Source organism: Eleutherodactylus coqui, chromosome 11, assembly GCF_035609145.1.
Source record: "Eleutherodactylus coqui strain aEleCoq1 chromosome 11, aEleCoq1.hap1, whole genome shotgun sequence".
Classification (NCBI taxonomy): Eukaryota; Metazoa; Chordata; class Amphibia; order Anura; family Eleutherodactylidae; genus Eleutherodactylus; species Eleutherodactylus coqui.
Window position 1 is genome coordinate 135,039,547 of NC_089847.1, and position 27,714 is coordinate 135,067,260.

Below are 27,714 nucleotides of genomic sequence, written 5' to 3' on the forward strand. Positions count from 1 at the left end.
TGATTTCAGCATGAAGGGGTATCCCATGAAAGCATGGGGATAACTTGCTGATCGGCGAGGGTCCGACCACTGTGACCGCCTAGAACAGGACTCTGAAGGAGGGCGGCAGCAGTCACATGCTCACAGCCGCTCCGTTCACTTCAAGGGGACGAACAGAGATAAGAGAGAGCAAACACTGAGCTCTCTGGCCGCCCTATTGAAATGAATGGAGGGCTGTGTGCTGTGCAACCGCTTCTGGCCTCACTGCAGGACATATATGGACACATCTAAGGATTAGTGGTGGTCCCAGCAGTCGGACCCTCACCGATCATTACGTTATCCCCTGATAACTTGCTTTTATGGGATAACCCCTTTAACAGTGTTGTCTGCGGTAGTCTGTTGTATTCCTCCTGCTTTGCACTGCAGCTTTTCTCCATCAGGGCACAGATATAATCAGCGCCTACAGCTTAACCACAGTGTCTGCGAATGTGACCGTACCGCCATGCTTTGCACTGCAGCTTTGCTTGTCCTGATTGGCTGCTGCAGACAGTAGTGGTCTCAGGGGTAGAAAGATGTCCTGGCTTACCGTTACAGTGGAAGAACACTACAGTCTTCCTCACCTGAAGTGGCTGATAACAGGGAATAATAGATTGCGTTCAACCGCAGAGAGAAGAAAGGACTGTGGTTTTCCCTGGGCTCTGAATGCTTCGGCCATGTGGATAATTAACATGGTCAAACGGGACTGCTTCACACGGAGCTGCTGATAGGGCCGTTTGTTACAAAGACTTGCCGCTTTTGTTTTCTGTTGTCAGTTTCAAGATGGCCACCACATGTCATTCTGTTTCCTCATGTCGTAGCTCCACCACAAACGGCTCCTTTATTCTGTGCTTTCTCCTCGCTCAGGCTCATCTTGTAGCCGCCTTCGAACAAAGTCTCAGCAACATGACGATCCGGCTGCAGAGTCTCACCATGTCGGCAGAGCAAAAGGTCAGTCCTGCTGGGAGTTGTAGTTCTGCTACCGCCGGGGACGGTTCTGTCAATGAGCGACTCTTACGGCCTGGCTCTTTTGTCTCCTTAGGATTCAGAGCTGAATGAGTTAAGGAAAACCATAGAACAACTGAAGAAGCAGAACGCAGCGGCGCAGGCGGCCATTAATGGCGTCATCAACGCCCCAGAGCCCAGCTGTAAAGGTAATAATAGTCATGGCGTCCCCGGGGCCCCGAGCTGTCTCCGGGTATATTCTGATGCAATCTGATGAGCGCTAGACGAGGCCATACATATATGCTAAGAGAGTAGTTATACGGAGCGGACGCCCAGCCGCGTTACCATAGCGCCAGTCTGGAAACGCACAGAAGGAGCGACAACAATTCTCTTTTTATATATCTGAGATTGTTAAAAGGGATCAGTCCGTTCGCCTGACGTGTCCATTATAGTAAATATTTACATTTCCCATCTTTACTTAGAACTTTGTGCTGTGCTGTTCCTCTGTTGTTACTCCTGGCAATCTATAAATAAACAATTGGGTGTTGCCATAGGTGTCCCTACACAATCCGACTGATTGGACAACCTCAGACTGTGTAAGGAAATGCCCCTAACCGTTAAAGGGGTTTACCAAAATTGCAAGTTATCCCCTGTCCATAGGATAGGAAATAACCTGCTGGTCGGTGGAGGTCGTGCCACTGAGACCCCAGCTGATCTCCAAAATGGGACTCCTGTGTTCTGTACTCCTGTCACTGCGGGGGTCGCTCCTCAGGGCCGTCACTGAATGCAGCGCTGGATGAGCGCGTGCGGTCAGCACTCCAATGGCGCTGATGGGAATAAGCGAGCGGATGCTGCTCCGGTATCTCCGGAGTCCCACTGAAAGTGAACGGCGCATTAGTGCGCTTGTAGGGTCAGCGCTCCATTCAGCCTCCTCCTCCCTGTGGGGGTGCAGTAACTCCCCAGTGAGGAGGCGGACAGGGGGCACAGGATGCCCTTTCTCAAGATTTCCAGGGGTCTCAATGGTGAGACCCCCACCAATCAGCAAGTTATACCCTATCCTGTGAATAGGGGATAACTTGTACTCCTGCTATGAGCCCTTTAATACCCAGTTGCCAGTTTATTTATACATTTCCAAGAGGAATAACAGAGGAACGGCACAGCACAGACTTCTAAGCAAAGATGCTCTAGAATTGTTATATCAGGGAAAATATAATTATTTACTCAATCACAGACATTTGGGAAGATCCTGTTTAAAGGGACACTCCACTCCCAGGACAAGAGGGGGGTTGGTAATATCACAGCTCTTCCTTGGTGCTGCCGTCCCCCGGATCCGCAGTCTCCCAGTATGACTGCAGCATTATTCTGACTACCTGATGCACACTATGCACTGGCCGTGTCTTAGACTACCGATGCACCAAACCTGCTCATGTGAGCAGCATCGGCCAATCAGAAGGCAGCGTGAAGTGGACGCAGTGTGCACAGGTTTGTAAGAGGAGCGGTACTGCCATCTTTACGTTTGTATGGCCCTCTGTAGTCAGGGCTGTAATTAGCACGCTGTCTGTAGGTGGCGCTATGCGGCACTTATGCTTTGTAGCAGATGTAAGCTGTAGAACTACAGATGTCAGCAGCCCTCTGGTTTCTGGGACTTGCAGTTGCAGATTTGCCTTTTTTTCTTTATTTTCTGTTAGTTTTCGCATCCTAATAAGATTATATTGAAACAAATTATCCAACAGGAAACGGGACGGCGCAGTCAGCTGACCTGCGGATCCGGCGGCAGCACTCGTCTGACAGCGTCTCCAGCATCAACAGCGCCACCAGTCACTCCAGCGTAGGCAGCAATGTGGAGAGTGATTCCAAGAAGAAGAAGAACCGGAAGAACTGGGTGTGTAGAGCATGGGGGTCACTATGGTACATCAGCCCAACCGCACGCCTCACATAACCTGAGAGGGGGCGCCACTTACACACCTGTATGACAAGTCCATAAGTGTGTGACCACTGGAGGTACAACCGCCGCCGGGATCCACCGCTCCTACGGATAAGTGCACTCTAGTCCCCGCTGTCAGAGGGAAGGTGCATACAGACAGTCAGTCCCATATCAGCCGGGCCCATATCAGCCGGGCCCATATCAGCCGGGCCCATATCAGCCGGGCCCATATCAGCCGGGCCCATATCAGCCGGGCCCATATCAGCCGGGCCCATATCAGCCGGTCCCGTGTGCAGTCCTTATAGCTCAACATACTGAATGATCACAGTTTTTATCCTGTCCTTCGGTCTCCTCTCCGTGTAGATCTGGTCTTGGATGAGCAATCTGTTAACTTCTTATATGAACTTCTAACCTTTAGTCTGCTGTCACATAATTCCGTTGTCCTCTATAATCAGCCATTTCAATGTTCTTCAGTGGGACAAGTTCAGAAGAATCCCCCTTCCCACCTCCACCCTCCCCCATCCTTCTCTTATAACGCTGCTGTCCTGCAATAAGATAGGACTGATATCAGCCGCTCCTCTTATATAACACTGCTGTAATGTAATTGGATAAGATTGATATCAGCCGCACCCCTTATATAACACTACTGTACTGTAATAAGATGGGACTGATATCAGCCGCTCCTCTTATATAACACTACTGTACTGTAATAAGATAGGACTGATATCAGCCGCTCCTCTTATATAACACTGCAGTACTGTAATAATATGGGACTGATATCAGATGCTCCTCTTATATAACGCTGCTGTACTGTAATTGGATGGGACTGATATCAACCGCTCCCCTTATATAACTCTGCAGTACTGTAATAAGATGGAACTGATATCAGATGCTCCTCTTATATAACGCTGCTGTACTGTAATAAGATGGAACTGATATCAGATGCTCCCCTTATATAACGCTGCTGTACTATAATAAGATGGGACTGATATCAGTCGCTCCTCTTATATAACGCTGCTGTACTATAATAGGATGGGACTGATATCAACCGCTCCCCTTATATAACTCTGCAGTACTGTAATAAGATGGAACTGATATCAGATGCTCCCCATATATAACACTGCTGTACTATAATAGGATGGGACTGATATCAGCTGCTCCCCTTATATAACGCTGCTGTACTGTAATAAGATGGGACTGATATCAGATGCTCCCCATATATAACACTGCTGTACTATAATAGGATGGGACTGATATCAGCCGCTCCCCTTATATAACGCTACTGTACTGTAATAAGATGGGACTGATATCAGCGGCTCCTCTTATAACTCTCGCACTATTATAAACGCTGGGCTTTAGGTTGCAGTTTCTTTAATCCCTGTTGTGGTTCGCTTGCTTCTAATGATTTTGCCGGTCATACACACAGATATGTTTGGATGGGAAGCACCTTTGTTAAAGTGGACCCTCACCCTCCTAACCGGATAAGGACCGGCTCCATGAATTTATGGCACTTGGTACTGGACTTTAATTCTGTGCTGTAGTAGAAATACGGTGCCGGATTAAAGCTCCTGCTTCTGTAATGTAGCAGAAGCAGGTTGTGTCCTCGGCTGATAGCCACAGCCGAGGACCTGGAGGAGAAGGCACAAGAGGTATTTAACTGCTTCTGCCTTGCAGGCTACATAGTGCTCAATGAGTGCTATGTAGTAAATGGAGAAAGCAAGTGGAAGTGCCACTTCCACTATTCGACCTGGCAGTCATCTTATTGCCGAGTGCCCCTCCCCCCCCTCCCTTAACTGTCAGAGCAGCAGGGTCCTAGCACACCTAGATTAGCTCTGCCAGTGACTCATATCACTATATGGGGATGTTTTCACCTGTAACTGGGGCTTCAATGGATGTGGCTCCTATGGATGCCCCGGCTACAGTGGAAAAGTGTGAAATGAAAAAAATAATGTGACTGACCCCCAGAGGTCTTATATGACATGATGGGGGACATAGGCTAGCTGCAGTTCAGCCTGACGTTTCCCCTGCACCAATGATAGGACAACCCATGCAGCGTCCTGTGGAGCCCGGGTGAACACTGTTCCATAGCCGAGTATCTGTGTGTGTGAGCGGCTCCCCAGTCTCCCGGATTGTGCAGATCTCCCCCGTCTCCCGGATTGTGCAGATCTCCCCCGTCTCCCGGATTGTGCAGATCTCCCCCGTCTCCCGGATTGTGCAGATCTCCCCCGTCTCCCGGATTGTGCAGATCTCCCCCGTCTCCCGGATTGTGCAGATCTCCCCCGTCTCCCGGATTGTGCAGATCTCCCCCGTCTCCCGGATTGTGCAGATCTCCCCCGTCTCCCGGATTGTGCAGATCTCCCCCGTCTCCCGGATTGTGCAGATCTCCCCCGTCTCCCGGATTGTGCAGATCTCCCCCGTCTCCCGGATTGTGCAGATCTCCCCCGTCTCCCGGATTGTGCAGATCTCCCCCGTCTCCCGGATTGTGCAGATCTCCCCCGTCTCCCGGATTGTGCAGATCTCCCCCGTCTCCCGGATTGTGCAGATCTCCCCCGTCTCCCGGATTGGGCAGATCTCCCCCGTCTCCCGGATTGGGCAGATCTCCCCCGTCTCCCGGATTGGGCAGATCTCCCCCGTCTCCCGGATTGGGCAGATCTCCCCCGTCTCCCGGATTGGGCAGATCTCCCCCGTCTCCCGGATTGGGCAGATCTCCCCCGTCTCCCGGATTGGGCAGATCTCCCCCGTCTCCCGGATTGGGCAGATCTCCCCCGTCTCCCGGATTGGGCAGATCTCCCCCGTCTCCCGGATTGGGCAGATCTCCCCCGTCTCCCGGATTGGGCAGATCTGCCCCGTCTCCTCTCCTATTTGTCTGTATTTGGTGCATTCAGCATTTTTCTGTCTGTTTTTTAAATTGTCTTTTTTTTTTGTTTTTCTCCCCTCCTGTTCCCTTTTGCTTGCTTGTCCTCTCCCAGGTGAATGAGGTAAGGTCTGCAACCCTCCCATGACTCCTCCTGTCATCACTTCATCTCCTCCATTCACCACCTCCACCACCACCTGCTCATTCTTCACCTTCTAGTCATCATTCACCTCAGCGGCTCATCCCGTCCCAATCACTGTCTGTTCTCCGTCTGTCACCCCGGCCCCTCCGATATCACAATATCTCTCTTACCTTACAGCTCAGAAGTTCCTTTAAACAAGCATTTGGCAAGAAGAAGTCGCCCAAATCCGCGTCCTCCCATTCTGACATTGAGGAGATGACCGATTCCTCGCTGCCATCTTCACCCAAGTTGCCGCATAATAACACAATGCTGTCTACTCCGCTGATGAGGAGCTCGCAGTCCAGCTCCCTGTAAGTGATTGCTGTCTTATAATGATCATCCTGATCCTCCTGGTTCATGACTAGAACAATGCAATACTTCTGTCTCTCTGACACAATCGCTCAGTCAGTGGGATCACGGAGATACACATGATACATGCAGGAAGGCCGATGAAATCAAGGGGGCGTTGGGGGTTTTGGGGTTTTTTTTGTGCGCACGTGAAAACGGTGTATATTTCACGGGCTGAGACTACATACATCTGTGTGGATGAGCGCTAACAGGCTCCTCTGATCCCCACTGTTTAACCCTTTGAATGCTGTGATCGACACTGATTGCAGCAATCTAAGGGAGAGTCTGATTGGCAGAGCCCGTGACCCAGTCGGTGCACTCACCTTGTGGACGGTCTGGCCATGGTCCTCACTGTTGAGGCGTACTTAAAGGGGTTTTCCGGGTTCTAAAAAAAATATCAGTGAGGAAAGCACATGATCTAAAATAACGACCTTTGGTATGCTCCCCGCTCTGCTCCCCTGCTATCTGAGCTTTAGGTTGCAGCGGTGACATTGGCTGCAGCAGTCGTGTGTATACAGTCGCTGGGCTCGGTGGTATACAACTCGAGATCACTGAGCCCAGCGATTGGCTGAAGCGGTCAACTGGATGTATAGGGAATGCCACTGCTGCAGCCCAGTGAATACAGATCAGTGGTGAGGGCGGGAGCGGTGGCACCGGACCAGAGCCCTTAATAATAGGTACTGTAGGGTACATTTACACGGACTGACAGTCTCTCGAGTAATCGTGCAAATGAGCAATTACGGGCGACTGTCATCACATGTAAACACGGCAGCAAGCGAGAATTGCTCACTTGTCAGAGCTGCTTGGTTTTCAGTTTGCCTAAAAATCAAACGACTGTTGGCCCGTGAGCTCGTCCCACCCTCCTGGCGCTGAGCTCTACGGTGCATGCCTCTTGGCACTGAGCTCTACGGTGCATGCCTCTTGGCGCTGAGCTCTACGGTGCATGCCTCTTGGCACTGAGCTCAGCACTCGGCTCCTGTCTGTCCTGGTAATTCTGGAGTTTACATTCAGTCACTCATTTAATTGCTATGGAAGCCATAATTGATCAATTACAAGTTATTATAGAAATCCACATCATCTTGTCGGGACACGCGATGGCACCGACGCCGTGCCCGTAAGAGCCGTATCTTTACAACGTGCAGAGCTGTGAATCCCCCCGATCATTACGGGGATCCCTGGCTGCATGCTGTGTAACACTACCAAGTGCAAGGAAAGGTTCTGCAACTTTCTAACATACTTTATCTTTCAATTCCTCACTATCAAGATATTTGCTTGCTGTCACTGAATGGGAACAGAGCCTGAAAACCTGTACAGACTTAATACTTGTCATGGCTGAGGGGTTGTTATAGTTGCACCAAGTCTATACACAATCCTCTGCGACCGTAACGCATCAGACACATAAATTTGTTGTCTGTCCTCATAGTTTGTTACAATGTATCAGTGCAGATAAAATATAATGTATCCACAGATGGCAACACTTGTTTTGTAAACAGGAGTGTTCCCATTCACTGACAGCAAGGAAAGATTTGAAAATGGTGAGGAATTGGGACATAACATCCCTTAGAAAGTATGCAGAAGTTTTAATTGCAGTGTGATGAAAGCGGATCTGTGGTCGGACTGAGCTGCCCGTATACACCATCATGTATATAATGATGCACAGCAGCCTGTCGATCACCACTAGGGGGCGCTCTGCTGATGAGGAGTTTGTCAGATGACAGCTCTCTGACCGCTGGGATCGGAGGTTGTAACGTTGCTGGATCTGCTCCGTGTTGGCAGCGGGACGTTGTTAGATAGTAAGAACTATACAGAGGATTTATGGGCTGCGCTCGCCGCCAGCGTGTTCTGCCTGGATCCTGTCTCCGGAAGGTTCTTTAAGGACATCGCTTCATAAACATCACATTGTCTTTGCAGACTTTCCGATTGCTCAGTAAACGAGGCGGACAGCGTCCTGCAGCTGCGCAACGAGCTCCGCGACAAGGAGATGAAGCTGACCGATATCCGATTGGAGGCCTTGAGCTCGGCACATCAGCTGGATACACTGCGGGAGGCCATGAACAGAATGCAGGTACAGTGCCCTTACCCCACATATACCACCAGCCGCAGTACCAGCGCTGACCATATGGGGCAGAGTCGCCCCTCGTTACTTCATGCTCACTACTCCCATCAGTAGTTTCTGCTATTCTGTAAATAAAGCTCAGTCATTTAAAAAAAATAATCTGCAACTTTCTAATGTACTTTGCGTTTCTATTCATTTACAGGATTTCCGCTTGCTGTCAGTGAATGAAACGATTGCTGTTTAGATTCAGAGGTTGAAAGTCAAGACAGATCTATTATTCCATAGCGGAGGGTTTGCTACCAGGCTCTAATCCCTGTGAGATAAATACATCTGCAGCACAAATCTCCTGATAGTTTGTTACAATGTATCAGTGCTGGTGTATCCAACCTGGAGTCCAGGGTGTTCAGCTCCGGGCTCATTCACATCTGCAGCGGAGGTTCAGCTCCGGGCTCATTCACATCTGCAGCGGAGGTTCAGCTCCGGGCTCATTCACATCTGCAGCGGAGGTTCAGCTCCGGGCTCATTCACATCTGCAGCGGAGGTTCAGCTCCGGGCTCATTCACATCTGCAGCGGAGGTTCAGCTCCGGGCTCATTCACATCTGCAGCGGAGGTTCAGCTCCGGGCTCATTCACATCTGCAGTGGAGGTTCAGCTCCGGGCTCATTCACATCTGCAGCGGAGGTTCAGCTCCGGGCTCATTCACATCTGCAGTGGAGGTTCAGCTCTGGGCTCATTCACATCTGCAGTGGAGGTTCAGCTCCGGGCTCATTCACATCTGCAGCGGAGGTTCAGCTCCGGGCTCATTCACATCTGCAGCGGAGGTTCAGCTCCGGGCTCATTCACATCTGCAGTGGAGGTTCAGCTCCGGGCTCCTTCACATCTGCAGCGGAGGTTCAGCTCCGGGCTCCTTCACATCTGCAGCGGAGGTTCAGCTCCGGGCTCATTCACATCTGCAGCGGAGGTTCAGCTCCGGGCTCATTCACATCTGCAGCGGAGGTTCAGCTCCGGGCTCCTTCACATCTGCAGCGGAGGTTCAGCTCTGGGCTCCTTCACATCTGCAGCGGAGGTTCAGCTCCGGGCTCCTTCACATCTGCAGCGGAGGTTCAGCTCCGGGCTCATTCACATCTGCAGCGGAGGTTCAGCTCTGGGCTCATTCACATCTGCAGCGGAGGTTCAGCTCCGGGCTCATTCACATCTGCAGCGGAGGTTCAGCTCCGGGCTCATTCACATCTGCAGTGGAGGTTCAGCTCCGGGCTCCTTCACATCTGCAGCGGAGGTTCAGCTCCGGGCTCATTCACATCTGCAGCGGAGGTTCAGCTCCGGGCTCATTCACATCTGCAGTGGAGGTTCAGCTCCGGGCTCATTCACATTTGCATTGGAGGTTCCGTTTGGAGCTTCTGTTGCAGATTTCCATTAAAATCCAGGACTAAATAGCAGCGCATGCAGCAGTATTTCATCTTGGAGAATGACTGGGGGCGTAACAGAATCCAAACGGACCCCCCATTATAGTCAGTAGGGTCCATCCGGCATGTTTTGGGTCCAGCATTTCTGGTTTTAACCCTTGTTCGACTCTGATTGGCTGTAACGAGTCTATGGGCTGTCAGTAAAATCCATGGACAGAAGATAGACCCTTGTTATTGTGCCTGTTTAGACTGGATACAATTGTAGCAGACCACAAAGTATTAGATCTGTGCGTGTTAAGTTCTAGATGTAAACAGCAATTCATTGCCTGCAAGCAGAGATCTTGGAAATGGGCAAAAATTAATTGCAGAACTTTTCTTCATATATAAAGATTTACTGCTATAACATTTGAAAATCCTTATTCCCTGGCTAAGCTATTTGCCGAACTGCACATTAAAGGGCTTGTCCCACTTCTAGGTGTTTTGCTGCAGGAAGCAGACAGCTCCGTACATTACATAGTGGCCCGGTGTGATAATGCAGGATGAATCCTATTGATGTGAGTGGGCCTGCAGTACCAACTTGGGCCACTGTGCAATGTAGGGAGCTGTCTGCTTCCTACAGCAAAACCGATATAGTATTAAAATGACCTAGTAAAGTTGTAGTGCCCCTGCAGCTTTTCTTTAGTAACCATTAATCCACCAAATCGATACAGATATTATCCTCCGTCCTGCAGGTTACTGATGACACTGAATGATGTCCTGTCCGTCATCATGTGATCAGACTGATAATCTGTTTTTCTGTTTAGACGGAAATCGAGAAGCTTAAAGCCGAGAACGATCGCTTGAAGTCTGAAAATACAGGAAAATGCAGCAGGACGCCGTCTCAGATCTCCATTGCTTCTTCCCCAAGACATTCCATAGGATTCTCACAGCCTGGAATCACCATGACGGAGTCCTCCAGCCTGGGTAGCTATAGGGCGGATAGTAGGGTTCGTAGTACATAGTGAAGGGGCGCGGAGTGTGACCCCGACCTGTTCAGACGTAGGTGACCGGCCCTTATTGATATGCACGCTAGTTGCAGCCTAGTGCAGCGGACTGTCTGATTTCCACGGACAGAGTGCATAGACATGCATTAGCAGTCCTATACCTCGTCTGTGTGACAAAACCTCAATCTGCATAACCCCATAGGCTGTGCGCTGCCTGGGAATTAACAGGAACAGCACATGGGCCCCCATGACCCTAGCGTGTCGGACGCCTTAACATGTGATTTTCACACTTAGGTTTCTCTTACAGACATGTTGCTGGATGACTCTGCCGATGGCACCATGCGCAAGGAAAGCCGTCACGTGAAGATCGTTGTCAGCTTCATGGAGGAGATGAAGTGGAGAGAGGTGTGATGGAGACACGGGTGACACTGCACTACATTATGTCGACATATACATTATACACTGACATGCCAAAAGTCATGGGACAGGAGGTAATATCATAGGGGACCCCCTCTAGTCTGGTGAAGTGCAGCAGTTCAACATGGCATCGATTCGACAAGTGGACGGAAGACGTCTGGATGCCCCCACAGCTCCGGGGTATTTGTAGGTGCAGGATCTCATATGTGAATAGACCTCTCCACCACATCCTATAAATGCTGCATTGGGCTCATGTCTGGTGACCGTGCCGCCGCACCATTCATAAAAACTCTCCACAATGCTCCTCCAACCAATTCTGGACAACTTGGGCCCGACGGCACGGTGCATTATCCTGCTGGAATATCCCATCATTGTGGGGGACATGAAGACATGTTTAGCTGGACCAGTAGACCCAACCCATGCCATAAGAACACTCCACATTAGTATGGAGCCACCACCAACCTGTACAGCACCTTGTTAACAACTGGGGTCCATGACTTCATGGGGTCTGTACCACACACGAATCCCACCATCAGCCCGAAACTGTTGGTACTGATACTCATCGGACCGCGCCACATGTTACCAGTCCTCTGGGGTCTAGTTAGCATCCCCACGAGCCGAGGTGAGGCGCTGTGCCCGATGTCGTGGTGATAACAGAGGTGTCTGGTGGATCTTCTGCTCCCATATTCCATGAAGGCTACAGAAAGCTGCGCTGACCAGCGGGATATACGTGTGGGGTCTCCTGCGCTGACCTATGGGATATACGTGTGGGGTCTCCTGCGCTGACCTGCGGGATATACGTGTGGGGTCTCCTGCGCTGACCTATGGGATATACGTGTGGGGTCTCCTGCGCTGACCTGCGGGATATACTTGTGGGGTCTCCTGCGCTGACCTGCGGGATATACTTGTGGGGTCTCCTGCACTGATCTGCGGGATATACATGTGAGGTTCCTGCACTGATCTGCGGGATATACGTGCGGGGTCTCCTGTACTGACCTGCGGGATATACGTGCGGGGTCTCCTGTACTGACCTGCGGGATATACGTGCAGGGTCTCCTGTACTGACCTGCGGGATATACGTGCGGGGTCTCCTGTACTGACCTGCGGGATATACGTGTGGGGTCTCCTGCGCAGACCTGCGGGATATACGTGCGGGGGCTCCTGCACTGACCTGTGGGATATACGTGTGGGGTCTCCTGCGCTGACCTATGGGATATACGTGTGGGGTCTCCTGCGCTGACCTGCGGGATATACTTGTGGGGTCTCCTGCGCTGACGTACGGGATATACAGTACATGTGAGGCTCCTGCACTGATCTGCGGGATGTACATGTGGGGTCTCCTGCACTGACCTGCGGGATGTACATGTGGGGTCTCCTGCCGTATATATGTGCAGGGTCTCCTACACTGAATATGGATGTGATTTCTGCCGGAGTCGCTTCTCTGTAAATATGGACAATTCTAGCCAGTCGCCATCCTTAAGCACCCATGGGCGGCCCCTGCGCTGTCCACGGTGGGTGGTGACGCCTTCTGTGACGTATTCCCGGTACACGGGACACACTACATCAAGAAATATTAATTGCCTGCGCAACTTCAGAACTGTAACGTCCGTCCGTCTGGCACCCACTATCCGCCTCGCCAGGAGCCTGCTGGCCGGTGTTCAGCCTCACTCACATGATAACCCCTCAGCATGTATACGGGTGGGGGCGCTCCCCAGCATCCCCCGCGGTAACGCCACTTCATCCATTTACATACTGATATCCCAGGACTTTTGGCAGGTCAGTGTATTACACTACCGGTACCTTGTGATAATGGCCGATGCTCCCATCAGTCACAAGCATGGAGGATCTTGTGTCTGGCTCTTTACAAGGAGAATAAAAAAAACATTTGTTGGTAGCACACAGCGCCATCCGCTGGCCACATTAGGAATGAAGAACAGTTTAACAGCAAGTGACCATTACCGTGACCTCCCTCCTCTCCTTCCCGCAGGAATGCCGGCCTCGTGTCTTCCTTATTGGGTGCATCGGTGTTGGCGGCAAAACAAAGTGGGATGTCTTGGACGGCGTGGTCCGACGGCTGTTCAAGGTAAACGAGCATCACGGCTCTGGTCCGCATGCCATATAATGAGCGCTCGCTGCTCTGTCACTGACCACGTGTATTCTGCAGGAATACTTGGTACACGTGGATCCCGTAACACAACTGGGCCTGAACTCCGACAGCGTCGTCGGCTACAGCATCGGGGAGATCAAACGGACGAACACGGCTGGGACCCCTGAGCTGCTGCCCTGCGGGTACCTCGTGGGCGAAAACGACACCATTTGTGTCTCCCTAAAAGGTATGTGTAATAGGAGGTGTTCCTGCTCGAGACCCCCGCTATTAGCCAGAGCCCAGAAAAGGGGAGAGTAGTGTCATGTGCTGACCTCACAGCGGCGAGACTTGTTACAGTGTATCAAAACTTTACTTCACAGACAAGCGTGCAAGTGCCATAGGGCATATCACACATAGGACATATCACACATCGGGCATAGGGCATACCACACATCGGGCATATCACACATATGGCGTATCACACTGCAAAGTTTCCACGTTTTGCTTTAGCGCATATGAAGTCACATGAAAATCGTTTTATTCCGCCTCCCGTTGTATTCATTGCACATCTGCGCCAAATTCATACGGCATAGGTTTGAAATCCACTTCATTGAGAAAAAAAGAAGCAGCAGGTTATTTCTTTGCACGGTTTCTGCGTTGGCGCTTAGACACTCGTGGATTAGTCCCACTGAGTGCCCTTAGATCAGCTGGACATTGAACTATAAATAGGAATGGATTCCATTCATTGACAGCAATCAGAGGTTTTGAAAAAGTGAGTGAAAATGAAAAGTTGATAAAGTATATTAGAAAGTTGCAAGATTGCACAATCCTTTTAAAGGGAGTGTAGTAACCTGCACAACCCCATTCACAACGCGGCGGGGCCCGGCTGATCACCTCCTGCTCTCTGCACCCCCAGCATACAGCTGACAGTTACACATTTCTCCTGCAGCGACCTCTGCAGGCACAATGTAATATTACAGGATGGCCATTCACATAAATGACTGTCCTGTAATGCAAGGACCAAGGACGATGGGCTCTCTGTTCCTGCCATAGTGAGAGGGCATATGAACAGGGAATGCCAACCTCGCACAAAAGCTGTAACATGTTTGGGGGCACATAAGAACATTGGCATTATATAAATAGGTGGGCAGTGGTGTGCTGGCAGCTGCTCACAATGATGTATGAAGCTGCCTCACTATACACATGGGACATATATCCGTAGTCCTCGGCAGTTATCTGGCGGGTCCACAAAGGGCTTCTTGCAGAGGGGGCCGGGAGCTCTGCCTCGTCATGTAGTAATTGCACTGATTTCTCTCCCTCCGTTCCTCCAGGCCTCTTGGAGAACAGCTTGGACAGCCTGGTGTTTGAGACTTTGATCCCTCGGCCGATATTACAGCGATATGTCTCATTGTTGATGGAACATAGAAGAATTATCCTCTCTGGTCCAAGCGGGACGGGAAAAACCTACCTGGCCAATCGTCTGTCTGAATACATGGTGCTGCGCGAGGGGCGGGAGCTGGCAGACGGCGTTATCGCCACTTTTAACGTGGATCACAAGTCCAGTAAGGTAAGAACTTCACCAGAAAGGGTTAATACCGTAGAGCGGATCACTACATTGCTACATGAGGAACCGGATTAAAGAAGACCCTTCGGGCCTGGAGAAGCCGCACCACTTCTCTGACTACCTGATGTACACTGCATTAGTATGTATCAGTAGTCTGGGACACTACATGCTGCTCTGACTGGCTAGTGATGTCACATGGGCAGCACTGGCCAATCAAAACCGTGCGTTGTGTCTTCGACTAATAATGCACAGTGTGCATCAGGTACTCAGGGAGGTGGGCAGCAGCCTGCTTGGTGTTTGCAGGCCCAGAAGGTCGCTGTAAGTAGCCCTTCCCTAATACAGCTTGTAACCTTGCATCCTCCAGGAGCTTCGGCAGTATCTCTCCAACCTTGCCGATCAGTGCAACAGCGAAAACAATGCGGTGGACATGCCCCTGGTCATCATCCTGGACAACCTGCACCACGTCAGCTCGCTGGGCGAGATCTTCAATGGCCTCCTGAACTGCAAATACCACAAATGGTAATGAGAGCTGTGTGGCAGTAATGATCCTCCAGGGAGAGGAGCCCGAGGGGCGCTGCGGAGCGCCATCCTGTACCAAAGGTCATTCATATATCGCTTTTCTTCCCCCATAGCCCGTACATAATCGGCACCATGAACCAGGCCACGTCGTCTACCCCCAATCTACAGCTTCATCACAACTTCCGGTACGTCTCATTTATACAGATCTGTGGTCGCCCTGGTACCACGCAGGCATGTCAGGCGGAGGTCACAGGGCACGGTTTTTGTTTGCGGTTTTGCCGTAAATTACTTTGTCTCAACGTCTGGATATGGTGACAAAGCCACAAGGGTCAAATCAGTGCATGATGAAAGTTATGTGAATTTCGGAGGTACTTAGGGCTAAAGTTCTTCACTTTGTCAATATCTCTGCTTGCTGGCAGTAAGTGGAAACATTCTAGTTTACATTCAGAGGCTGAAAACCCATCCTGGTTACAGTGTATCCTTCAGGGTGTATTTACACGGGCGACCAGTATCGCCCATTATTTTCTATGGGATTCCCCTGTGATGTGTTTTTTATTTCTCATATTGAAACATGCGGGGGATTTTAAAGGGGGGGGGGGGGGGTCCTATCATGGCCAACCATAGCCGAAAAAGGAACACCCCTGATTACAAGGTGGTCGGGAGGACAGAAACATCCGAGCTTGGCTGAACCATGCTGTTTCCGCTACTCCCACAGAAGTCGATGGGTGTGGTGCAAAAAATGTAGCTCTTAAGCTGTTCTATGGGGGGTATGAAAGCAATGTAGCGCAGAAATGGGAATATCCCTTTAATCTGCAACCCACTGAGGAGGATACAGTATAACAGGGCGCACATCTATTGGTACATTTGGCACATCTAGGCTGTCCATCCCCCAAAATAATGAACCCTGAGCTCGCTATATTTTCCACTGTAACTTACGCCAGCTTCCGTTGGGCCCCAGGTAGCCACGCCTCTCACAGTAGGCCACACCCCCTTTTAGCTAAGCTGCTGTAGAAAAGCCAGAAAGTCACAAATTTTTGTTCAAGTCTGACTAGCGCGATAATGTGGGTTTTTTTGCATCAGTTATAGAGCCCAATCCTCATACATTACCTGCAAAACGTCTGCATCAGATCCGTCGTATAATGGATACCAGCGACTTATAATGGGGTCTGTTTATATTTTGCGAAGTGTCTTGCTTTAATGACAAAAATGGCGCTGCAAGCTGTGCTATGTATTTTGCCATATGTGACCGAATCAGCAGCGTTGGTGCCCGGCGGAGTGTCCGGTGTAGATGTGAACGGAAGCTTGGGGAGTTGCAGAACTTTTCTTTATGTGATAGTCGCGTATATCGTCCCGGGAAGCCCTGACCTACTGCTGGGGGTTATAGAATATGTTGTATCAGCTGTGTATTCTATAGACATTCCTCTCGCTTCGCTCTTAGACAGTCTTATGCGGTTACTATTAGACACCTTGTATCTCTTGTCGCTGCTGTCATGTGACCTGCCTCCTATGTCACACAGGTGGGTGCTATGCGCTAACCACACTGAGCCCGTCAAGGGTTTCCTTGGGCGTTATCTCCGGAGGAAGCTGATAGAAACAGAAATGAGCAACCGGACAAGAAACGTCGAGCTCGGCAAAATCATAGACTGGATCTCCAAAGTCTGGCAACACCTGAACCGCTTCCTGGAGACGCACAGCTCCTCAGACGTCACCATCGGTGAGTGGCTCACAGGGACTGAGCATTGGGGTCTTCATATGGGTGTATTCCCTGCATTTTGTGCCTTTTTCTTTGCGCCCGTACACATTGCGTATATCGCATGTGCAGAAAAAAAGGCAAGAAGACCCCATAATTCATGTATGAATACGCATGCATCATACATGTTCACTGCACATGAATGGAATGGGCTATCTCGGCCCGCAATACGTGTATGTGTAAATACGCAGGTGTGCATACCCCAATGCAGCGCTGCGTAATATGCAGCACAAATACGCCCGTGTGAATGCGCCTTCAGACCGGTTTTGCACAAGCATATTAAGGTTCCATTTACGCATTCGTAATACAGATGAGTGTCCCGTTTCTGCCGCAGGTCTACCCATCCAAACCCGGAACATCATAGGGATCTGTGATGCTCGGAGTTCGAGTCAAACTTCTGGTCGGCCCACGACACTCGTCCATATTGTGGACACATAAAGACGCTCATGTGAAACGGCCTTTTCCAGGATGCAGACCTGACACTCATTGCTATACATCTCATAGAACTAATCCGTAACCCCCTACACTCCACACAACTAGAATCTGTCTGGAGAGCTGTCATTCAGATGAGCGGCCAGTAGATGTCGCTGTCGCACACACCACAGATTTGAAGGGACACTAAACCTGACGGATGTACAGTGGACATTTTCAGTAATCTGCTTTTTGATTCCAGGACCCCGTCTGTTCCTGTCTTGCCCAATGGACGTGGACGGCTCAAGAGTCTGGTTTACTGACCTCTGGAACTACTCAATCATCCCCTACCTGCTGGAGGCTGTCAGAGAAGGGCTGCAGGTAAGTCTCCATCCTGTATAGGCCCGTATGTCCTACATCGTTATGTACAAAACAAGAATTTCTCATGATGCATCTCTGTGATTCCCCACTTCTAGCTGTATGGCAGAAGGGCACCTTGGGAAGATCCCGCCAAGTGGGTTATGGACACCTACCCGTGGACAGCGGTTCCCCTGCAGCATGAGTGGCCTCCTCTCCTCCAGCTGCGGCCAGAAGACGTCGGGTTTGATGGGTATTCTGTACCCAGGGAGGGGACATCAAGCAAACAAGTGCCATCCGGAGATGGGGACGGAGATCCTCTGGTAAGAAGTTGTTACCTATGGAGTGCAGCCTGTGGCCCTATGGGGCCTGTTGTTATACAGTGGGGCCCCTTTACACAGACTGCCATGTTATAGACCTAGTGGCTGCATCAATGCAACAGAAATGTATTAAGTAGCGCAAGCCTCTATATACATTTGTTGCATCTGGTGGCATCTTTGTGCGCCAGTCTGTAAACTGCACCAACTACGAGCCGGCGCCGGTCTTGGCTGTAATCTACGCCAGTTTCTAGTATGAAATACCATAAGTCTGATGGGCTGCGTCTAACCACACCCCTTTACACTTGGCCCACCCACCTCAAAAAAATGCCAGAAACTGGCGTAATCATGCAAAAAAAATCGTGATTTAGGCACTTGCACCAACATTGCCACTGTTTTTTGCGCCAGGCTTCTGGTGCAGGAGGGACAACATGTGACAATATACATATATATACTTTTGTATTTCTGTTCTTCACCATTTTCACAAATTCTGCTTTCTGTCAGTGAATTGTCAAGTCATTGTAACACATGCCCAATCCTGATCTAGTCCCGCACACGTGGCTTTCACTTCAACCGCAAGCAGATATCTTGAAAATGGTGACATACTTGAGTGTGATCTGCGCCCCTTTCAGTCTCGCCTCCTCACAGCACGGTTTTCGCTCTTTCCAGATGAACATGTTGATGAGGCTTCAAGAAGCCGCCAACTTCTCCAGCCCCCAGAGCTACGACAGCGACTCCAACAGCAACAGCCATCAGGACGACATTCTGGACTCCTCGCTGGAGTCGGCGCTGTGACCAGGAGGGCCGCCCGCATTCATGTAGCTGGGACAACAAAGACTTTAGGCTCGCAAGCGGGCAACGGCGCTGGGCGCCGCACCCTGTTTGACACGACCGCCTGCTAGAATTAAGGCAGCACTACTCGTTACACGTAGCGGGCCGAAACGCCGGAAATCCCGAAAACGTTTTTAGTTGTAGATAAAACGGTGAGGACGGGCGGCTCCGCGTGCGGGGGATGGTACACTGCCCATGCTGCTCTTACCAAACACACACAGGGGCACTGGTAGGTAACCTCAGTGCAGATAGTCGCTGACTACACTGCTTGCCTTGCTCTCGGTGTCTATAACTGGTGCTGCTGGGGATGGGGCGTCTGCCACAAACTCTCTACAGCTATGCAGGACGTTTACCCTGAGAGTGGAGGGGCTCGTCAGCGCCACACGGACATTTGTTTTATAGGCGACGACCGTTGACCAGGAATGAGACCAAACCAAAAACTGAACCGCCACCTCTCCTGTTGTAGGAGGAGCCTATTATGGGGCGGCTACCGGATGGTGCAAATAGTCGCGCCTCCCCAGAAATGCATCAGCTGGTATTGGGGAAAGCCTTGAGCGTTTTTGTCTTCTCCCCCCTCCCCTACGCTCGGTGTCTCTTCCCTTCGCAGTGCTGGGTGGGATTGTCTCGCGGGGTCCTAGCTATGTCCAATGGGGAGACAGGAGCGGTCTACCCGTCCTTCCTCAGGTATTGTCTGCTCCCACATCAATGTCTCCAAGCCGCCACCTTCCCCATTTTGGTGCTAACCCTTCAATGCCTTATTATCAAGGTGGGTAGCCGGGTCCTATCTGCTTGTATCCTGTTGCTGCTGGGACTTGTAGTGCAGGCACAGCTGGGAAGCTTCCCGTTGTGACAGCAGGGCTAATACCGGACTCCGGGTACCTGCTGCTTCAGGATTTTAATTTGCTTTTTTTTTTGGCGGGGGAGGGGTTTGCATTATTCAAGGGAATAGACACCGGGGTGCGTAGTATCTGGGGAACCCCTCGGTCACTGAATATACATTCTATATACTTCATAGAGGCAGTTCTTCTATACCTCATGTGTTCTGCTAGACATTAGATCAGGTTACAGTGAACCAGCCGCAGCAGACACACAGTTTTCTGATGACGCTGCACGGACTGGAAGGTGAAATGCGCCCGAAGGCTCCAATCAAGCTGACAAAGTGAAATGCGTTGTAAAGTTCCCCGGCACTGAAATCCACAACTGTGAATACGGCTGGATGTTTCATATCACAGATAAATCTATATCTATATTTATAGCTTTGGTATTCTGTATAGAAGACACGGCTCGCTGTTTGTGCTGCCCGAAACGCGTCGGGTCCCTCTAGATTACACTGTATCGCCCTCGGTTAATGTCAGGAAGCGGGTCTGCCTGGATTTATATTTAACGGGAAGCTCTGTTTTCTTTTCTCCCATTTTCCATCCTGTTGCTCACGTGTTCCACCCCGGATAGAGGCGTCCGCGCGCTCGGTGCGTTATATAGACTGATATACGAGCGCCGCGCCGGACGACACATAGAATCAATCAATGTTCCTCCACGTTTTGATACTTCCAATCGCCTTTTGCAGAGTCAATCTTCAGATCTCCGCCGGATTCTATGCAACATTGTTATAAAGGAGAGGGAATAATAATAGATGAATATAACCCCGTATTGTATATTGTGCGCGGCGCCTGAGACGCCTCGCCGAGCGCACCCGCCTGTTCATACTTTGGTTTCCTTCTGGAGATGTAAATGTTCACAATGTAACAAATGTAAATATCCGAGGAATCTGCTGCATTTTGATGAGATTTTTTAGTCCTTTTGTTTTTTTTTTTAATGAAAAGAAAAAATAAGTAAAATACAAAGATGTCGGGGGAGGGGAGGTGGGGGGGGGTTTCTTTTCTGCTTGGGTTTATTTTTATTTGTGATGGATTTTTCACGCGGTCGGATCAGGTCGTGTTTCCTGTTAATACGAACAAAACTGATTGTACCAGTCTTAAATTATTACTGAGTCAATAAATCGATGCTTATTTATCCAGTCGTGTCCTTCTGTCCAGACTGCGTGCTAATTCATCACTGTGCGGGAAATTACACTGGGGGGACGGGATAATGACACGCTGATACTTGGGGGACGGGATAATGACACGCTGACACTTGGGGGACGGGATAATGACACGCTGACGCTTGGGGGACGGGATAATGACACGCTGACACTTGGGGGACGGGATAATGACACGCTGATACTTGGGGGACGGGATAATGACACGCTGATACTTGGGGGACGGGATAATGACACGCTGATACTTGGGGGACGGGATAATGACACGCTGACGCTTGGGGGACGGGATAATGACAGGCTGACACTTGGGGGATGGGATAATGACACGCTGACACTTGGGGGCCAGGATAATGACACGCTGACACTTGGGGGACGGGATAATGACACGCTGACGCTTGGGGGACGGGATAACGACACGCTGACACTTGGGGGACGGGATAATAACACGCTGATACTTGGGAGACAGGATAATGACACGCTGACACTTGGGGGACGGGATAATGACACGCTGACACTTGTGGGGACGGGATAATGACACGCTGATACTTGGGGGACAGGATAATGACACGCTGATACTTGGGGGGACAGGATAATGACACGCTGATACTTGGGGGGCGGGATAATGACAGGCTGACACTTGGGGGACGGGATAATGACAAGCTGACACTTGAGGGACGGGATAATGACACGCTGACACTTGGGGGACGGGATAAACACGCTGACACTTGGGGGACGGGATAATGACACGCTGACACTTGGGGGACGGGATAATGACACGCTGATACTTGGGGGACTGGATAATGACACGCTGACACTTGGGGGACTGGATAATGATACGCTGACACTTGGGGGGACGGGCTAATGACACGCTGATACTTGGGGGACGGGATAATGACACGCTGATACTTGGGGGACGGGATAATGACACGCTGACACTTGGGGGACGGGATAATGACACGCTGACACTTGGGGGACGGGATAATGACACGCTGGTACTTGGGGGACGGGATAATGACACGCTGACACTTGGGGGACGGGATAATGACACGCTGATACTTGGGGGACTGGATAATGACACGCTGACACTTGGGGGACGGGATAATGACACGCTGACACTTGGGGGGACGGGATAATGACACGCTGACACTTGGGGGACGGGATAATGAAACGCTGACACTTGGGGGACAGAATAATGACACGCTGACACTTGGGGGACGGGATAATGACACGCGGACACTTGGGGGACAGGATAATGACACGCTGACACTTGGGGGACGGGATAATGACACGCTGACACTTGGGGAACGGGATAATGACACGCTGACACTTGGGGGACGGGATAATGACACGCTGACACTTGGGGGACGGGCTAATGACACGCTGACACTTGGGGGACGGGATAATGACACGCTGATACTTGGGGGACTGGATAATGACACGCTGACACTTGGGGGACTGGATAATGATATGCTGACACTTGGGGGTCGGGATAATGACACGCTGACACTTGGGGGACGGGATAATGACACGCTGACACTTGGGGGACGGGACAATGACACGCTGACACTTGGGGGACGGGATAATGACACGCTGACACTTGGGGGGACGGGATAATGACACACTGATACTTGGGGGGACAGGATAATGACACGCTGACACTTGGGGGACTGGATAATGATACGCTGACACTTGGGGGGACGGGCTAATGACACGCTGATACTTGGGGGACGGGCTAATGACACGCTGACACTTGGGGGACAGGATAATGACACGCTGATACTTGGGGGACAGGATAATGACACGCTGACACTTGGGGGATGGGATAATGACACGCTGGTACTTGGGGGACGGGATAATGACACGATGACACTTGGGGGATGGGATAATGACACGCTGGTACTTGGGGGACGGGATAATCACACGCTGACACTTGGGGGACGGGATAATGACACGCTGATACTTGGGGGACGGGATAATGACACGCTGACACTTGGGTTACCGGATAATGATACGCTGACACTTGGGGGGACGGGATAATGACACGCTGACACTTGGGGGATGGGATAATGACACGCTGACACTTGGGGACGGGATAATGACAGGCTGATACTTGGGGGACGGGCTAATGACACGCTGATACTTGGGGGGACGGGATAATGGTACGCTGACACTTGGGGCACAGGATAATGACACGCTGACATTTGGGGGGATGGGATAATGACACGCTGACACTTGGGGGACGGGATAATGACACGCTGATACTTGGGGGAGGGGATAATGACACGCTGACACTTGGGGGCCGGGATAATGACACGCTGACACTTGGGGGAGGGGATAATGACACGCTGGTACTTGGGGGGACGGGATAATGACACGCTGGTACTTGGGGGACGGGATAATGACACGCTGACACTTGGGGGACAGGATAATGACACGCTGACACTTGGGGAACGGGATAATGACACGCTGACACTTGGAGGGATTGGATAATGACACGCGGACACTTGGGGGACTTGATAATGACACGCTGACACTTGGGGGACGGGATAATGACACACTGACACTTGGGGGGCGGGATATTGACACGCTGACACTTGGGGGATGGGATGCTGACACTTGGGGGACGGGCTAATGACACGCTGACACTTGGGGGATGGGATAATGACACGCTGACACTTGGGGGACGGGATAATGACACGCTGGTACTTGGGGGACGGGATAATGACACGCTGACACTTGGGGGACGGGATAATGACACGCTGACACTTGGAGGGATTGGATAATGACACGCTGATACTTGGGGGACTGGATAATGACACGCTGACACTTAGGGGACGGGATAATGACACGCTGACACTTGGGGGACAGGATAATGACACGCTGACACTTGGGGGACGGGATAATGACACGCTGATACTCGGGGGACAGGATAATGACACGCTGATACTTGGGGGACGGGATAATAACACGCTGACACTTGGGGGATGGGATAATGACACGCTGACACTTGGGGGGCGGGATAATGACAAGCTGATACTTGGGGGACAGGATAATGACACGCTGGTACTTGGGGGACGGGATAATGACACGCTGACACTTGGGGGACGGGATAATGACACGCTGGTACTTGGGGGACGGGATAATGACACGCTGACACTTGGGGGACGGGATAATGACACGCTGACACTTGGGGGACGGGATAATGACACGCTGACACTTGGGGGGACGGGATAATGACACGCTGATACTTGGGGGACGGGATAAGGACACGCTGACACTTGGGGGGCGGGATAATGACAAGCTGATACTTGGGGGACAGGATAATGACACGCTGGTACTTGGGGGACGGGATAATGACACGCTGACACTTGGGGGACGGGATAATGACACGCTGACACTTGGGGGACGGGATAATGACACGCTGACACTTGGGGGGACGGGATAATGACACGCTGATACTTGGGGGACGGGATAAGGACACGCTGACACTTGGGGGGACGGGATAATGGTACGCTGACACTTGGGGGGACGGGATAATGGTACGCTGACACTTGGGGGACGGGATAATGACACGCTGATACTTGGGGGAGGGGATAATGACACGCTGACACTTGGGGGCCGGGATAATGACACGCTGACACTTGGGGGGCGGGATAATGACACGCTGGTACTTGGGGGACGGGATAATGACACGCTGACACTTGGGGGACGGGATAATGACACGCTGACACTTGGGGGACTTGATAATGACACGCTGACACTTGGGGGACAGGATAATGACACGCTGAAACTTGGGGGAGGGGATAATGACACGCTGATACTTGGGGGACGGAAGAATGACACGCTGACACTTGGGGGACGGGATAATGACACGCTGACACTTGGGGGGACGGGATAATGACACGCTGATACTTGGAGGACAGGATAATGGTAAGCTTACACTTGGGGAACGGAAGAATGATGAGCTGATACTTAGTGGACACAATAATGGCACTGATGTCATTTTAATATCACTTTTTGACCACTAGATGGCAGCATTGTCCTGAAGAGAGAAATCTCAGACTCTGAGTCCTCCTATTTGTCTCTCTACCATCTGTGTAGCACTTTGTAGGCGCTGCTGTTACTAGAATTAAGAATTTTTTCCTGTCTTCGGGGATCTGGATCATTAAATATCCATCTTGATTGCAGACTATACGCCTTATTATGACGTCCTTAGAAATTGTATGGATGTTATTCTTTTGCTGGGAACAATCACATTTTGGGAATTCTATGACACAACCGTTCCTCTATATGCTTCCGGATGTTTTAATACAAGATCCCACAGTCCATTTTGTGGAATGCTCTCCAAGACACCATATTACAGAGATAGTCATCGTGTAGCCTGCCGTCATCACACACATCCTCCAACTCCATGGCCCTCCATGTGCCACTTTACAGACTCCATACCCACAGACTTACACTTCAAATGGCGTTTTGCTCCTCTGCTCTCACGTTCTTATTGTGTGTGGAAGTATACATGTATATCATAGGTTGTATCAGTTACATGTCAGGATTATCAGTCCATTCAGTTAGGAACCAGAAACGATTGTTAATCCATTTCACCAGCTTTGGCGCAAATGAAAGGAACACCGGACAGGTGACAGCAAGACACCCCCAAAAAGGGACTGGAATCAATTCCTCTCTCGCCTTCCTAATTGATCCTCTAGTTCTGCGTTTTGTGGGCGTCCTTATCTCTACCGATACATGGGGCGCTACCAGCTGTCCAAAATAAACGGTTTTTCTAAAGGGGTCCTCCAGTGCATAAACGTATTAGGGAGCTCATTCTCCCCACTTGCCCCCACTGGAAGCTCTGAGTCTCCTCTCTGCTGTTTGTTTCTGCTGCAGTCAGCCTGTGACATCCCGTAAAACTGCTGCTGCAGCCAATGACATTGCTCAGCAATTGGAGATGACCAAGCCTGTAAAGATGGCGTCAGCGGGGAATCTGCATCTGCTGGCGGGGAAGAAGTGCGGAGAGAGATGTCTGCTCTATGAGCGTATTATGTCGTCACACTAAAGAGTCCCTTTGGGGGAAAAAAAACTTTTTAATTTTTTTAATTTCAGACACCCTTTAAAGTTTTTTTTGAGGGGTTTATATATATTTATAGATTTCTTGCATACAGCTCTATGGCTACACACTACATATAAGCTGTACAGCCTGTTCCTGCAGTCAGGTCACTCCTCTCCCTATGGGTGCAGTCTTCTTTACACCTAATTTAGGGCCCTTTTACCTGGGATGACCTGTTGCATGCAGAGCGCCCCACAGTTGGACCAGCGATGATCACTCAGTAAATAGAGTTGGAGCTTCTGAAGATTGTTACGGCCTTTATTGACAGTAAGCAGGACGTCACTGTTAAATTAAAAAAGCGGCTTTAGCATCCGCCATCATTGATGAGGTGCGCTAAAAGCACCAAATAGAGCAGACAGCGCTGCAAAGCGCCATCCAGCGCCGCGATCGAGCGCATGTCTGAGAGGCTCCATTGAAAACAGTGGGAGCCTCTGACAGCGTTTAGCGTTGAGCTCAAAGCGCAGTGTTAAACGTTGAAGAAAACGGGTGTGTGAGAGGGGCCTAACGATACCATGTGAGGGTCTTCAAGGGGAATGATAAGATTGGAATCACATAAAAGCTCCATATTTTGTAAACATCTGAAAAATCTGTCAAAAAAACGAATGATTTAAAAAAAAAAAAAAAAAAAAGCTCCACCATGATGCTTGATGACATCACACTATGGTAAAACAGAAACTTGAAAGTTCCACGCACCCTCTGACTTTTCATGGTCCCCAAACTTGTAACTTTTTTTCTCTATATGGACATGCTGCCGTCACCCGCGAGTCACTAGAGGCCACCTGTACCTGAGGGTCTTGTGGCTCCATGTGTAATGCAGTGCTGTCTATGGAACTCTACTGTGCCGCCATATGCATCTCAGGTCATAGAATAGAAAATGGCGTTATGTTTTTAGCCGCTGTGTTATAGGGGCGAATACCCCCGAAGTCCAGCGGCATACTGAGCCCCGTGCGGCAGCATATGGAGCGCCTACAGCCCCACAGAACGGTAAAGACTGTGTACAGTTCTCACAAGTATCACACTAATGAGATTGTGCGGAGTCACTGACCTCTCACTGCTAATCCCGACCTCGCTCCACAGATACTAATTCAGCTTTCAGCAGCAAAAATGCTATTTTTTGCGCCTGCTTCTGATTGGGCGCTGCCGCGGACTCTCTGTGTTTTACCATCTTCAAGAAAAAGTAAGTGAACTCTTTAAAATTCCAAAGATTTCTGCACGGATTCTGATACAATGTGATCCGATTGTAACTAATAACACACAGACTGTTGTACCACTCATCATCCACAGTGCAGGGAGGAGAAGTAAGTGAACCTCTGTGATAATGACGTCTTCAAGAGCTAATTGACCAAAGGGAATAACATTGGCAGTGCAAGTTTCACAAGTGTTGTCAGTAGAACGAGCGTCCATGTGTAAGGGGGGGGGGGGTAATAGCTATCGTTAGAATGAGCGTCCATGTGTATGGGGGGGTCGGGGGTAATAGCTGTCGTTAGAACGAGCGTCCATATGTATGGGGGAGACGGGGAAATAGCTGTCGGTATAACGAGCGTCCATGTGTATGGGGGAAGCGGGGGTAATAGCTGTCGTTAGAACGAGCGTCCATGTGTAGGGGGGTAGTTG

General features: G+C 50.5%; 1 protein-coding gene across 10 annotated transcripts in view; it reads left to right on the top strand.

Moving 5' to 3' along the window:
• Positions 1 to 20,975, top strand: part of NAV2 (neuron navigator 2) — a 352,103-nt gene extending 331,128 nt beyond the window's left edge. For all 10 annotated transcript variants that reach the window (XM_066583580.1, XM_066583587.1, XM_066583577.1 and 7 more), the window contains 16 exons: positions 883 to 966; positions 1,058 to 1,169; positions 2,694 to 2,842; positions 6,058 to 6,230; positions 8,179 to 8,332; positions 10,530 to 10,689; positions 11,017 to 11,114; positions 13,114 to 13,209; positions 13,291 to 13,459; positions 14,544 to 14,779; positions 15,141 to 15,295; positions 15,409 to 15,480; positions 16,813 to 17,009; positions 17,719 to 17,837; positions 17,933 to 18,136; positions 18,800 to 20,975. In XM_066583580.1, coding sequence (XP_066439677.1) covers positions 883 to 966; positions 1,058 to 1,169; positions 2,694 to 2,842; positions 6,058 to 6,230; positions 8,179 to 8,332; positions 10,530 to 10,689; positions 11,017 to 11,114; positions 13,114 to 13,209; positions 13,291 to 13,459; positions 14,544 to 14,779; positions 15,141 to 15,295; positions 15,409 to 15,480; positions 16,813 to 17,009; positions 17,719 to 17,837; positions 17,933 to 18,136; positions 18,800 to 18,925 — 2,304 coding nt within the window. In that variant the 3' untranslated portion in view covers positions 18,926 to 20,975. The remainder of the gene's footprint in view (positions 1 to 882; positions 967 to 1,057; positions 1,170 to 2,693; positions 2,843 to 6,057; positions 6,231 to 8,178; positions 8,333 to 10,529; positions 10,690 to 11,016; positions 11,115 to 13,113; positions 13,210 to 13,290; positions 13,460 to 14,543; positions 14,780 to 15,140; positions 15,296 to 15,408; positions 15,481 to 16,812; positions 17,010 to 17,718; positions 17,838 to 17,932; positions 18,137 to 18,799) is intronic.
• The last annotated feature ends 6,739 nt before the right edge of the window (positions 20,976 to 27,714 follow it).